The sequence below is a fragment of the Haliaeetus albicilla genome, chromosome 14 (assembly GCF_947461875.1).
Source record: "Haliaeetus albicilla chromosome 14, bHalAlb1.1, whole genome shotgun sequence".
Taxonomy (NCBI): Eukaryota; Metazoa; Chordata; class Aves; order Accipitriformes; family Accipitridae; genus Haliaeetus; species Haliaeetus albicilla.
Genome location: NC_091496.1, coordinates 31,556,303 through 31,571,920, shown reverse-complemented (window position 1 = coordinate 31,571,920; position 15,618 = coordinate 31,556,303). Strand labels below are relative to the sequence as shown.

At 38.5% G+C, this 15,618-nt stretch overlaps 1 protein-coding gene across 47 annotated transcripts in view; it reads right to left on the bottom strand.

The window, feature by feature from the left end:
• Positions 1–15,618, bottom strand: part of NRCAM (neuronal cell adhesion molecule) — a 165,745-nt gene that overhangs the window by 70,226 nt on the left and 79,901 nt on the right. For 27 of the 47 annotated variants that reach the window (XM_069802146.1, XM_069802148.1, XM_069802161.1 and 24 more), the window contains 2 exons: positions 3,447–3,632; positions 1,093–1,110 (listed from right to left, as the gene is read on the bottom strand). In XM_069802146.1, the coding sequence (XP_069658247.1) occupies positions 1,093–1,110; positions 3,447–3,534 (106 nt within the window). In that variant the 5' untranslated portion in view covers positions 3,535–3,632. Of the gene's footprint in view, positions 1–1,092; positions 1,111–3,446; positions 3,633–15,618 lie in introns of those variants that run through there. The other 20 variants (XM_069802192.1, XM_069802194.1, XM_069802186.1 and 17 more) reach the window with 3 other exon arrangements.

Below are 15,618 nucleotides of genomic sequence, written 5' to 3'. Positions count from 1 at the left end.
TATGATTTATCAAGTACTCTAGCATGAGTAGCACAAAACAGAATTTATTCACCTGACAAAGCAGTTGGTGCTTACCTATTTATAAAGTAATTTATAATCTGTTACCATTATCTATGCATATTTTTGCCTTAAAAAAATCCTGTTTATGGTATTAAGGTAGTGAGAAAGGTGTCTTCCTCAACATTATTAGTCTGTTTATAGTTCAGTGTCATCTAAAGGAATCAGGTTAATAACACGGCTGTGAACATCCCTGTCTAAATGTTGTAAATTATCTGTCCAGCAATACACTTTGCTAGTACTTTGGGAACATTTCTACCCACTTCAGCAAAATATTTCAATCAGTAGACTTAGGCCTCACTCTAGCTAGTTAAAATTGTAAATCTGGGATATTTTTTTTAAGTCTTCCCTACCATTATACATTAAGTACTCTGTTACACAGAAAGAGGTAGCTGTCTGTAAAGCCCTACCCACAAGAAATATCCAGGAAAAAAAATCAGATCATGGAATCATAATGAGAAATAGCAGCTAAGTAGAACAGGCCATGCAGCGCTGGCTTTTGCTCCTCTTCATCACTGCAGAGAGGAGAGTGCTTAAAAGAGGAAGGCAACATTTTTACATGATGATGATTTTTTGTGTTTTTCTTTAGAGGCACTTTGAAGACAGTCCTTTTTCCTCTCAGAGACAGTTCTCAGGGTCAGTATGTGTTTTTTAAAGATACAAAAGTATCTCCAACTCGGACATGTAAAACAGTATATAATGACATATATTCCAAAGAATTTCTTTTTTATCAAATATATTTACTCCTGAAAGTAGTAATAAAACACTGCTTATGCTGATATTGAGTAAAGATTTTAACGTTCAGATAGCACACAATCAAAAATCACACAATTAATTTGTTCGAAATATCAGAACACTGATTTATGTACAGTAGTATTTTCTAAACACTGCATGCACAAAACATCTAGCTACAGCAAACCAAATTATCAATAAAATCTCAGAATCACACATTTTTGGACTGCAAATTCAATTTGCAACACAATCAGTATTAATTTTCAGCAGCACACAGCCTAGTTTTTGTGGACAGGAACTTACATTCTTCTAGAAGTTTTGCTTTTATTCCCCCATCAGAATCAGCAGTTGAATGGACAAATGGAGATTAAAGAGAAACATTTGTTAGTTAAAAGAAAATTAGCATTTTTGAGAGGGAAGGTAAGTATCTCTGACAAGTACATTGGTCACCATTAAAAAGAAAACATTTAAAATATTTAGCACTGTAACCCATGCCGTGATGCCTGAAATTCCAGCCACTATTTCTATTGTGTCAGATATTACTACATTTATCTCAAGTTCGTGGTATGAGAAACTTCTCTGAAGCGTTGACTTTTTAAGGGCAACCGTGGTATGTGATTTTGGCCTTGCAAGGACACAAAACACTGATACTGAGGAGACAGCAAATCAGAATTAATGGAGTGCACTGCCCTCGTGCTGCTGTCAAAATCAATCCACCCCTATGATCATATGGAAGAACAAAGAGAATGCTTCAGGCTAAAATTACTCTTACAAAGACAAAAGCACCTAATTCTACTCAACACACATGCAATCCTTTTTGGTTTGAAAAATAACTAAACAAAAAAAATCATCTTAGTTGTCACATCTTTATTGCTTACTTCAAATATTTTGCATACATGTCTCCAGACTGCTTTTGGTCAGCTACAGTGTCAGTCATCCCTTACCTACTTTGAGACACTGACGAGCATAGGAACTGGTAACTTGGTTGAAACCTAAAGGTTCAACTAATTAAGTATGTTCTCACCACCAGATCTCTGTGGTGGGTACGTAGGGAAAACGCACAGAAAATATAAGTCCTTCCCTTTTGGTGCTCTCCCAGAGCCCATTCTAATCATTATTTATGAAAGCAATATCATCATTAAAGATGTAATTTTGATTAATACGATTTTTGGCTAAAAATTCAAGTATGTGACTTTATCAGACCTAACAAAATTAGTAAGCATTATGCAGTAGGGAACAAATTAATTGAGATTTAATGTGATATATCTAAAAGGGCTACTCATTTTTATCTATTGGTGCCTTTCTGGTTAATTTAACCTGAAGTGTTGCTCTATACAACAGATATTAGAGTGGTGCATGATTTACATTAGTTACTAAACTACAAGATGGGTTTAAAACACTATTTCTAGCCTGCAAAAATATTTAGGAAGAAAAATTAAGTTTAGAAAATAAGACATTCATTCATCTAACTTTTAAAGCCCTCTTTAAGCCACAGCTTATTGCTCTAAAGGTATTCACAGCACAACAAGTCTGATGTGATTCAGATATATTGATCTTGTTACAGAAATACAGGTCACTGGTTTGAGAGGCTTGTAAATATGCATGGAGAAAAAAACACCAAAACAGTTGCAATTTATGTCAATGATTATTAATGAAAAACATGCATTTATGGAAGGTAGGAAGGTATCAAAAACATAGGCGTAAAGAAAGCCATGCAGATTAGAATCATAGGCAAATTTACTGATGTATTAATCCATCAATTTAACACTGGCCCTAATGTTCTCTGGTAATTAGTTTAACAAATGAATAGTCACTGTGAGGTGCAACATGGTTCACTGAATTCTGAAAATGTGATCATGCTTATCTTAGGAAGAAAATAACAACCTGAAGCACGATTAATCTCATAAAATCAGCTATTAGGGCTATAAAACGCAGCAGCTACCATTGCTTCCTTTTCAGCATGGAGTGCTACCTTCAAGGTTCCCCACTAACACAGTCTTATATTAGACAAGAATTTCAGATCTTGGGATTTCCCCTCTTCTAGATGTTTCCTCACTGGTTAATGCTAGAGCTCCCTGCTCAGCACACATGCTTTCAGCTTAAAGTTAGGTACTTGACCGTTTTCAGGCACTGCTTAGGATATCTAAGAGCCTAATTTACTCTTCTGGATCAAAACGTAAGATGCTTCCAGTGTCTAAATTCTAGGTATTTGAATCTTTTACTACATCTTGTATCAGCTCCTGGAAACCTCTTACATGCAGATAAGGATGATTGTTTACAGCAAGTAGGAATTGTTCTGGGGTTTTCAGCAAATTGTCAATATGATCTTAATTTCACAAATAATTAGCATTTAACTGGACTTCTCTGCCCTTCTTCCTTTTCATCAAATAATGTGTTCAATAGCACATCGAAGTGTGAGTATTCATGAGAATCCTATGCTAATCCTTCCCAAGTAGGTATGCAAGTAATTTTATATGCAAAGTTTTTGAAAATCTTCAGTAAATTAGTGTAAATGTTCATAATCATAATGTCCTGACTGAAGTGAGCAAACACACTCCATGTTTAGCTTCATGTTGGAGTTATCTTCATCTTCCTATACAGAAATTATTTAACTGATCTTCCATTATTTTGCACTTATTTAGCAGGTTAATACTTACAGTCAAGAGGTACATCCAATGCAGAAATCATTTGGCACAGAAAGAGGACCAAGGAAGCTTTGCTTGCAGATATGCTCTTTTTCATCATGATTTTAGGCTGTATTGAGTAAATCACACTTGAAGAATGAAGTTCAACTTCATCAGACTAGGTAGCTTGGAAGAGTTATGTAAATATAGACATGAAACCTGGTAAATAAAAATAAGAGAATAACAGCGTGTACATACTATGGAGAGTTGAATGATCACATCTTAATAATATTATGAAATACCAGCAGTCTACATACTATATCCAGGGATAATAGTTACACCATGTGCTCTAATGAAATCCAAGCAGAGGTCCAGAAGTTCTTAGGACACCTAGATCATAGCACCTAGAGCTTCCTAAGGAAGTTAGTGAACAACTCCTACAACTTTGTTGAATGGAAATACAAATATCTCTCCCAAGAACAACAAAGCATCAGTCCTGCTAGTTAAAAACCAGTATATGCTAAAGATAATAGTCCTCTGAAGTAGATGTAGGAGATTAAAGCTCTGAATGCCCACCTAGTCTCTCTTTCAAACATCCTGCACAATTCTCGGAAAGAGTTATTTTAGGCATCTACTTCAATGAAAACATGTCTGGCCACAAATTTGCTAAGTAAACTGTGGGATCTTCCTGCAGCTTTGAGTTGGGTATCTTAGCTTCTCCCCGCTTTGGAACTCTTTCTAATAGACAGCTGTAGATTGAATACAGAAGGCTTCATGGATTGCCACGCTGAGGTGCTAGCTCATGTACTCTTATTCCTGGATTTCTCATTCCACCCAAAATACATAGCATCGAAATACTTTGTCATTTCTAGCCTGAAACCAAAATCTAATTAACTTGTTGCCTCGAGCCTTCAAAAGACTGAATAACAAATAAGGAGGTGATAGCTTAAAGATAAAAAACTAAAACATGAGAAGTGTAGTCTGCTTGCTATTCAAGTATTGTTTAGATCCTGTGTACTCAGGGTAAAGCTTATCTAGTTTAAGACTCTGCTTACAATAGAGGATGCTTTAGAGTGTTTGGAAAATAGTCAAGGCACCAGATAACGGACATTTCAGAGTTACAGACTTGCTAATCAAGGACATCCCTCCTCCTTAGGCTTTGATAAACGAGGTGTTGGCAAGAGAAACAAAGACCCTGGTGTCCTCAGATGACGCATGCCCATAAGAGGATAAAAAGAGTAGAGGTATTCTTCCCCAAACGACCCCCCCCCCGAAGACCACCAGAGACCCCCGTGCAGGTGTAGAAGACTCTGGGATGATTGCCCAAGAGAACAACACGTCATGCTTGCTCAGCATAATGAATATGCAATAGCTAGGCAGAACATACGTATTAGATAGGCGTGGTGCTTTAACTAAAGTGTGTAAGCATGGACTGAAAACCTCAGTAGGTGTGTTCAATGTCTGGGAATCTTCCACCTTGCACCCTGCGCAGAATAAAGCAATGTCTCCTCTTTAAACATACTTTGTGTGTTTCGGGAGTTACTTTCTGATCAGGTAACAAACGGGCAGCACGCTATCACAGTCTCTTCTCCTCCTTTCCTATAGGTGGCAGAAATGAAATTTAAGGGAAATCTGTTCTTTGAAATGTGCTAGATTTTCCCCCTCAACCAAGCAGGAGAGATCATATTAGCCACAGCAGAATGATTCTGGCTCCTTCATTCAGGACCAAGCTCTAACTTAGAAGAAAGCTGAAGGAGTAAGAACTAGCTGCCTGCAAGCCCCATCATCATGACCGGTGACCTACAAAGAGCTATAAGAATACAGCCTTAGAAATCCAAATGGTGCTTACATAATGCATTCTCAGTAAATGGACATCAGCTGAGAAAGGACTTCCCAGGTGCCAGACTGGTTAGAAATTTCACAATGGTCAGCATTAATTTACCTTGAAGAGAGCACTTCTTCCTCTCTACCTACAGATGTGAAACACAATGCTATCAAGTCCACAAGGAGTTAAAGTTGCAAAGAAGCAGCTGCCTTACAAACGTTAAGTAAGAATTTCCCTCAGTCTTCAAGTTACAGAAGAAACGATGTCTCTGAACTGCTGCTGTAAATGGTCTTTCTCTTTGTATAGTCTTCCGAGCAGAGACTGGAACTAGAAACCAGAATTGAGGTGTAGAGCACAAATTCTCAGCCTAACCTAGCACATCAAACTCCTTGATTCTTACTGTTAGTATCTATAACACAAATCTTTCTTTCAAAATCAAAACATCCCAGCAGGTTAAACTCCTAGAGACGTACTGCTCCTTGGAGCTCTGGGGAACTGCTGACTGGGGCACCACGAGAGGGCAAATCGGTTATTCACATTCAAAACTATCTACAGCACCGCACACCATAACGAAACAACTAAGTATTTGTCACGAAGGATTAGAAAGATTACAAAAGTCATCAGAAGAGAGCACTTGAGTTCTAGCCTTTGCATAATTATTTATACAAACTGGAAGTGCAGAAGCAGACAAGGTGGCAAGCCTAACTCCAAAATACCCAGAAAGCGTATGCTGTAAGGCGTACAGCAGGGAAGCATGACAAGTACTCAGACTTTCCTAGAAAAATAAATCTGAACTTCCTTGCATTTTAAATGAGCACCCTAAAGTGCTGGGGGTTTAGCTGGGGAAGGGGAGAACCGTTTCTTCCATCCCACTTTTGGAACATATAGTTTCCTATGCTCCTGCTGCAGTGAGTAGGGGAAGTAGAAAGGCTTCTCTTGAAAGTGCCTGAGAGTACTCCAACACGTTTCCTGCGATGAAGTGCTCTCCAGAAGAGATGATTTTGTTCCATCGACTACAGCTGTCTGCTCTTCTCCAGTTAAACTAGGTTCTCACACACTGTTCTCCTGATCTTCATGTCGTCTCCTCATTACATGATCACTGCGGTTAACAAGGTGCTCTCTCCGTACAATGTGCTTGACCCACGATTTACAGGATTTTTCTTTGAAGTATTCTACAAGTGAACCTTGACTTCTGTTGTTTCTTCTCCAAGCAAAATTTCAGTTCTGCTTACAGAACTCTGAGAACCTGATTATCCACTTTATTGTCTTGTTTTTTCACCGTGTAAAATGAGTATCACAGTGATCTGAGAATATTTTAAAATTAAATTGCATTCCCTTTGAACAAGTACAAATGAATACGTGGTAAATCAGGCATGTGCAATTAAAATGATTGTGAAAGTAATACCCTTGAGAAAATGCCTCACATTGTGTACCTCTGCTATTGCAACATGCCAGTAGGATACTTATTGAGTCTACTGCTGGGATGTTTGGATATAATATGGGAATTCAACAGGCAGAGGGAATTACAAAGCTGAGCTTGCACACTGACTTCGTCACTCTTCAGAGAGGCAAAGTATGCAAATGGTTTGTGATAGAACATATTTAACTGAAAATGATTTTCAGTTTGTCAGCACAACTGGGTGCTCTTGTTGAATATATTCAAGATTAAATCTGACATAATTTAGTATGAATACAACAGCTGCTGAGTAGAACTAAACATTGCTTTGACATAAGATTATCCGCTACAAAATAAGGCCAGGCCTCTAAGTGCAGATCAATGTAAATAAAGGCTTCAATTTCAAAACTTGAAATATTTATACAGCAGATTGCCTTTTCCTCTAGATAATTTATTTAAGATCTCTCGTAACTCAGACATTTTGTCCTACCCTTTTCATAGGAAAACACATATATTTTGACAGCTCATTCAGGAGTCTATTCATAGATTTGTACAAAATAAGATTCTCTGTACCTTCGTACCTCTTCTGTACGTAACAAAATATCATTTGTTATACCTTCTGTGCTTCTTGCTGAGATGCTGATTGTGAGTAGAAACACGGACTAAAGGTCGAAGCTATGGTGTAACAAACAGGAGTCAAGGTAAATATGAATGCATAAGCAAAGTATAATAATATTTTATCACAGAGTATAATATCAGATTTCAAAGGGAGGGCTTTTATGTATGACAAAAGAATAAGAATCAAGTGAGAGACATGCACTTTTTTTTTTCCTCACTTTTTTAAAAAAAAAGATATTGCTACTTTTTACAGATGAGCTACAGAAAGACACAACTGGAAGAATGAAAAGCACCAGTGAGCCTGACGTAGAATATCTGGCAGGAGCACAAAACATAGTTTGGTGCCAGTGATCTCTTCGCTGTGACTCACCTGTCTGGACACTTTTGGCCATAAACAAAAACAGATACTTTGAAAACAGTGAAGGAGCTAGGAAAACCAGCATGCATATGGAAGGGATCATTTGGGAGGCAGAATTCAACATTCCTTTTCATACTATAACTCAAATGGGAGAGGCATCTTCTCTGTGATTTTAAGAGCTTAAAAGCAAATGAATCATAGACTCATAGAATCATTTAAGCTGGAAAAGACCATTGAGATCATTGAGTCCAACAGTAAACCTAGCACTGCCAATTCCACCACTAAACCACGTCCCTAAGCGCCGCATCTACACATCTTTTAAATACCTCCAAGGGATGGTGACTCCACCACTTCCCTGGGCAGCCTGTTCCAATGCTTGACAACCCTTGTAGTGAAGAAATTTTTCATAATATCCAATCTAAACCTCCACTGGCACAACTTGAGGCCATTTCCTCTTGTCCTGTCACTTGCTACTTGGGAGAAGAAACTGACACATCATGGCTTACATCCTTTCCCTCTGAAGAAGTCTCCATACTACCTATGCACTGTGCTACTCCCTCAATCATCTCCAGGCATCGTCTGGGAGACTTATGGCTGGCTCAGGTCAGTATCTGCCAGGGAGAGTGTTAACAATTGAACAGTATACATGATCATGGAACGCACACAGCATGGTATATTTTACTATCCTATACTAATACTGAGTACTACTGATTCTTAATTGGGATATTAATACAGACAGATACACTCTCAACAGACATTTCAAAGTTTAATCAATTAAAGCTCCAGCTGACAGATGGAACACACTTTTCCTTTAGCTATCTTCAACATATGCACCTGGCATCTTTGATTTCCTTCTAAGTGCAGCTGCAATATTTCTTTGATAGGATGCAAGAGGTGTAAGGCAGTGTATTTACTGAAATTCAGCCTAGTGCAAAGTTAAAGAAGGTATTTTCTAAATGTAATATTGTTCCACAGAGTTTTGATGTGTCAACTGATTATGCATTTCTACTCAATTACATTATTTTAAGACAAAAAGGTCTCTATGAATGTGAAGTGAAATCAAGGTCAATGTTAGAAATGTGGAAGGGCTATAAAACTGCAAGAAAGAACAACTGGAATATTTCATGCACATTAGGAAAAAAAGGCATTCTCTTCTATATAGTCATGATTAAATTAATGGGGAATAAGTTAGACACTACAAATGAAAGGAAAATTACTACTGAACAAAAACATTCCTCTGTTTCATTTGTCTAATACCTTTATTTCTTCTCACAGCGAAAGACAGATATAATTAGGATATAGGAAAAATAAACAGCTTTCAAGGAAACCTGTTTCAAAGCAGCCTTATATAGAGCTCCATAGAAACATGAAAAGCAATTTCAAATGAGGTAAATGGATTTAATGACTTTTACATAAAAAAGAATGTTGATAATACATACATTTTATTCTATATTTTTAACAGATAAAAAGCACAAAATGCTTGCTCTTGAGGACAACTGCAATACCCTTATCACTTAATGACAGATCTTTATAGGGCTTATGTATTTTATACAACTACGCAAGTATCAATAAGATGATTCAAAATATTTTTGAACAACTGGTTTCAAATTTCACACTTCTTTTTTAGCTTACCTAGCATTTACAGTAATATGTAACATTAAAAACTCTGATTGCAAACAATTATTTAATTTAAAATCTTTCAGATAGAAACAGGTAACAATGCACTTAGTGATATACTACCTAAGTGGCACGGACACACTACTAATAGAAACAATAACACTATTTAGATATGGCCTTTATTCTAGCTGTTTTTATGGAGGTAGCATGACTTAATAGACTAAACACCCATGTATGCGTTAACAGACCTGAGTCTATTCAAAATTCTGCTCTTGAATAATCAGGTAGTCAATTCAACCCCCACTGGTTTGCTTTCCCCATCTATCTCTTACCTATTAGATGTAAATTGTCCAATGTATGGTCTATTTACAGGTAGGTGGTCTTCATCTACTTACCACAGGACACATAGCTCTGGGGTGGCTGAATACAGACATACGTAAAAATAAATTATTTTTAAAACTTTCCAAAATGCACCAAATCAGAACTATTTCTAATCCTCTAGAACTCTGGAAAACACCACGCTGCTTTCCTCCAAATTATTTATTTGTCAGTCTACTATAGATACATCATTTAAAGTCATCAGGGAATACTAAATCATTTTCTCTGACCCCCTGTTTATGAAGCTTAAGCCCATTGCTTTGCTTTTGGCTACATCATATGTGCTATGGGGACACCCATGTAAAGAAGACTGGATCAAGAACAAACTGTGCAGACAGAACTCTGAAATTCAAGAAAGAACTCCTCAGCACTAATTCAGATCCTGCAAGTACTCATTAGTGTTAGATGGTTGTATGTACTTCAGCCATTTTTAAGCTTTTTTGACACAGGCAGACAGCAAAGCTGTGTGCCACACTCTAAATGTTCTTAGCAGTTCTATATACAGCAAAAAATCAGCAGCCTGGTCACGCTCCTGGACTCCCCCTATACACAGCATTACTCTTTTGGCTCCGAGACCATACTTCAGCATTCACACTGGTGTCCTTCCTTCCCACCACCTAGCCACAACTTCCAGTCTCTCTAGTCTCATCCTCTATTTTCCACTACGGGAAAAAATCACTTAGTCCTTGAAACTCCTTTATCGACAATCCTATATTAAGACCTGCTAGCTGGTTTGTTATTCATTAAAGTCTGGTCTGTTTCATTATATAGTTCAATTTCTGTTTTTATTAATCAGTTTCACACGGCAATAAGTCAAATGCTTTTCAAAATCTATTACATTGACAGCATCATCTTATCAAACTTGTAATTTTATCAAATAATAAAAGATTAAAATCAAGCTTTTGTCAATCATTTGTTTTACAAGCCCTACTTTCCATAAAACTATGCTGAGTAGAATTAATTTTACTCATGGCCTTTAATTCCCTATCAGCTGAATCCCCAATCAGCTTTTTCCATATGTTCACTGTGATTTATATCAGGCTATATTTACCCTGCTCAATCTGCTTGTCTACTCTGAATCTGGGCAGAACACCAGCTTTCTTCCAGTCTTAAATAACATATTAAAAATGAAAACCTGTGAACCAGAAATCTCTCCTACCGGCTCCTCTAGGACTCACAGGTAGACCCATCACATGTAGACCTGCTGAGTAGAAATATGTATATTCAACACATGTTATTTAATATTTGTTAATGGTTACTATGACTAAAAAAGCTCTCCATCCTAACATCATGCATCACACTTTTTCTTCCAATTCATCATGTTACTTGCAATAATAAATCAACAAGGAAAGAAGAAAATTATTATGAAGTAATTCACAAAACAGTGCTAATCCTGTTCCTGTTCTTAAGACTTGGTCCTATAAAAATAAACCAAATATTTGTCTGCTTGTCTCCTCCACGGCAATGGCCAACACATCTGCCATGAGAATAGAAGCTCTTTCACCCAAGTATCAGTACTGACTGCGCATCTGCACAGCCCCAGCACAATGAGATCCAATCGCTTCTAGCGTAACTTCAGTATCAACTACTGAACTAGCAATGTGAAACAGCTTCATTATCCACCCATTTTGCATCGCTACTGAACTACACTTGTACCAGGTTATCTGACACCCACCCAGCTGATGCAGCCTTGCACGAGGTTGACCCCTCTGGCCCAGCCAGGACTGAGCAGAGTCCTACAAGGGTGTGAATGCTCAGGGTCTACCTAAGCACAGTCAACACCAGATCAGTCCTTTAACAGTGTTTTATTAGGGCAGATGGGGCTATAAATAAAGACATGTCTGTTTGGGTAATTCTGTAAGATATCCTCCCTCCAACAGCCACTTGCCCATTGAATGGGAGACAGGAGGAAACCCCTGGGTTCTAGGTCAGCTTTATCTTTTCCACATTGATAAGGCATAGGCAATCTGGATCTTGTCTTGTTTATTTGTTTCTGGTTTGGGTTTTTTTTTTAGATTTTCTTCTCTCCAAGTATTTTTGCCTTTTTCTTTTGTGAGTGTTTAGTATTGTTCTTCCCTGAACACTACAAAATTCTATAGTTGCTAACTGCAGCTTACTGGTAAATCACTATGAGCACTGGTATACAGCTAAAAAAGCAAGGACATAGGTCCTTAAAAATCCCCCTCCGCAAAGTCTTATTTCAGCTGTCTGCTCTAGAAGTACAAGTACCACATCCTAGGAGTGCCCAGAAATGCAGGGTAAAAAAAAAAACAACTAAGCACAGAGTTCAAATGTCTAATTAAGGGCTGCACGGTAAGTCCATAAACTCAGTCATGATCCACAGACTCGAATCTTCTCTTGAGAGCAGCCACTTAAGAGTTGATTTTTAAAAGACTGGACCAGAGCAGGGCTGATCTGTCCTTCTACAATTGTCTTACATATTTCCTGCAGACCTATACTGGATTTGGCCCTTCTGAGGATTTAAACAGAGGAGCACTTACTTTCTAGATCCTGCTCAGATTAAATTATAAACTGCTTTGGCTGGAGAGATTATATACATGGCAGAGCAAAGCTGTGGATAGCCCTCAAACAGGAAAGTAAGCCTGGCAAGTTTAGATGCCTCCAGAGTCAAATCAGCAGCTGAACAGCATATTTGGATTGCAAATTTAAACTCGGGTGTCTCAGTCTTGCTTGGGTGCTTTCTGGTGTCCTAAATTCTTGACTGGATTCAGTCTTTTACACCTTCTTTACCTCCTCACTTACAACAGAAGATGGAATAAAAAACACAAAAAGCACAAAAACAATGGTTCGGTGCCATTTATTTCAGTAGTCCTTTAGAGTCATTACAGCCTGAACAAATATGCTTCATCTCTTATGCATGTATGCATACTTTGCTGTCTTTCAAAGACTTAGTTGAAGTGCTTGAATTGAGTGCATCTTTGCAAATCTGCTGAAGACTATGGGTTTACACAGGAGGGAGTAAAAACATAACTTGCATAGGTTTAGAGAGATACAGTTTGGCTTGAAATAAATCACTAAATACAGTGATCAAGGAAAAGTAAAGAACACAGCTTTATTATTCAATTTCTCAGTGAGTTAGAAATCATTCAGAGTGAGAGAAAACAAATTAAGAAAACACAATTTTAGAGCACTTGGATGTTAAAAACAGGTACCCACCACATGATGGTATCGTTAGGATAGCTCCTCAGGCTATGCTTTGACATTTTTAGAAACGTGCAAATGATCTAGTTGCTCATTAAGTCCACTTTCAGAAGACCTAATTCAGTTCAACAACTGAACTTCAACAAGACAAAGGTTTTCAAGTAGCCCATCTCTCCCTCGAAAAGGTTTTGCAATAAAGCAAAACAGTGCTTATGCGAAAGATATCTATGAATCATCTGACTGATATGACAGCCATACCGTACTGTGCAAACAGAACCAGAAGGAAGACTGCAGAGTGGGCAGAAGAAAAATGCACCATCATCCTGAGCGAAGATTCCCAATTCAACAACTACAGTTAGTTCCATGTAAATATGCAAAAGAGATGCTCAGCTGAAATGCTCCCCGAAATGTTAATTTCTTTACCCAGAAGATATTATGAAAGGGATTTTCTTCCCTTTTTTTTCCTTTTTTTTTAACCCACCAGAATTCAGAGCAGGGGCTTCAGAGAGCTCACTTAGGAGAAGGTAATACAGACTGTATTACTCTGGTTAATTACCTTCTTTGCATCCCTACAGCTAACCCCGAAAGCACTATCTGTCCAGAAGTATTCCTGCAATCCTGGAGATATTCTTGTGAAAAGCTACTGTGCAAAAGAGCAGAATCTGATTCAAAGACAGGGAAACTCCTCCCTTTGGGAAGTAGAGCAGAAACCACTAATATTAGCATGAAATGCCAGAATAGTTATGCTAGGGAGGAGGTCACTCAGAATAGGGACAGTGCCAGAAATTGAGGACTAAGGCATTCTGTCAGACATAAAACCCTAACAAGTACATGAACAAAGCAGGGTAAACAGTGCTGAGGGAACAAACTGTACAAACTCCAGCTAGCTGCCTTGGGTAGATTTTTTGGATATGGGGGTTGGGGACTGGCCACCTATGTGTAACATCTATTTAACAGGCAAAAGTTAGCATGTTTGCTGGTTTAATTTTAATTAATTCTGTTAAAGGAGGTAAAATTACATCTGTTAGCTTGCAATCTCTGCCCACCATTAAAAACTGAAATGAACTGAGAGCTCAGATATAAACACTTCTACACTTTAGAAATATCCCTGCCTTTCTCTCTAAAAGTGCTGATAATGTTCACAATGAATAAGGCTGTGCAAATCAGGTCTGTCCCTGCTTTAAACAACACTAATTCATGCTGCCACTGTTCCCAACAGAATGATGTGAGACTTAAGCAAACGAACCAACTCCTTAAAATTTGTTTGCAGGTATCACCAGTGTTGTGCTACATTTCATAACCAGGTCACCGTGCTCAGGTATGCTACTGAGGATCATATGTGCAGGGATGACTAGTGCCCTAACAATGGTCAGAAAGAACTTCCCAATTTTAAGATTTTCTGGCTTTATCACTTCTCTATATGAGCATCTCTAGTTCCCCCTCACTCTCAAGTAATTCATGACAACACACAAAGTGCTAATTAGCTTTGTCACCTTCATAAAACCTGGCTGCTGCAGCTGGCCAGCTCAACTCTACAGATAAAGCAGGGAAGGCTGGCATTCAAGTTTTCTCTTTTTCTTGCTGCCTTTGCTTTTTTTTTTTTTTTTCTTTTTTTCTTAATACTACCTTGTGGAGCTTCCAGGTCCCTGAACATATAGGCTCTTGTGAACATTGTGGAAGCATGCAACAGAGCAAGGCCTGACAAGACGCGAACACTTGACACAACCTCACCGCCTGTCGCCGTCATTAAGAGCTGACTTATTCAGCTGGCACCTGAGAAAGCAGAAGAGACTCGGTGTCTGCCCTCAAGAGCTCACCACCACAACACGGGTAAATTCCGCCAGGGTTTCTCCCTCATTGTCCATGAGTAGAGCACAGAAGGGTCTGGATGCACCATCTTCTGCCTACAAATATTAACAATAATGGCAGTCCTCCATTAGGTGGCAGATTGGCCCAGAGAGAGGACAGGACAGGCGCTTCTCTGAGCTGGGAGCTGAGGGGAGAAGAGGGTGAAGGTGCAGGGCAGGCAACTGCTGAAGCAAAGCACTGCGAGGGGATTGAGAAGATACCAGCTAAATAGTACATTTCGGGGTTTGTGAAATGGAGGGGAAAGGCAAGAAGGAAAGAAAGTGTGCACGTATTTAAAGGCATTAAGATTGGAATTACACGTTAAAATTTTATATACATAAAGTCAGATGTAGAGAAATTGAAAGTATTCAACATCATACTAACGTGAAAACAGAAAAATCATTTTCCAGCAGGGTTGAAAGCCACAGTCTGGAGGATGATGGGGGAAAAACCAGACCTGTAACAGCTTACTGGTTTGCACATGAATATTTGCTGCCCTCTTCTACAGTGAATTCACAGTGACGGATTGTTTCAGCCTAATTTCACCTTTAAACAAGGGCTACGAGAGCATTACAGATATCTCACAGGAAGAAACAAGGGAAAGGTGAAAAAACCAATATTGCAGTAATTAGGGAGTACTTAAAAGCACTAAGGCCTTCAGACACATTGTGGAGCCACTGCGGATCCATCATAAGGCAAACTCCAGAAAATCTGAAGTATACAGAGAGATTTCAGCACAGACCGCTGCAACCCATCACCACCACGACCTCTCACTCGGGAGTACAAGTCAAGGGTATCCTCCTCATACAGCTTTTACTTCAGTCAGTTCTATTGCCAGCCGGACATAAAAGTGAACGTTTTTAGTTCAGAGCAGGAAAAGTGCCTTGGATGAAACCATCAGAAGCAAAGACGACATTTTGGATGAACCAGCATTTCACCTGTTACTACTTCTCCCTGGAGTCTACTGTTACCCACAACTACCACGTTCATTCCATTTATTAGC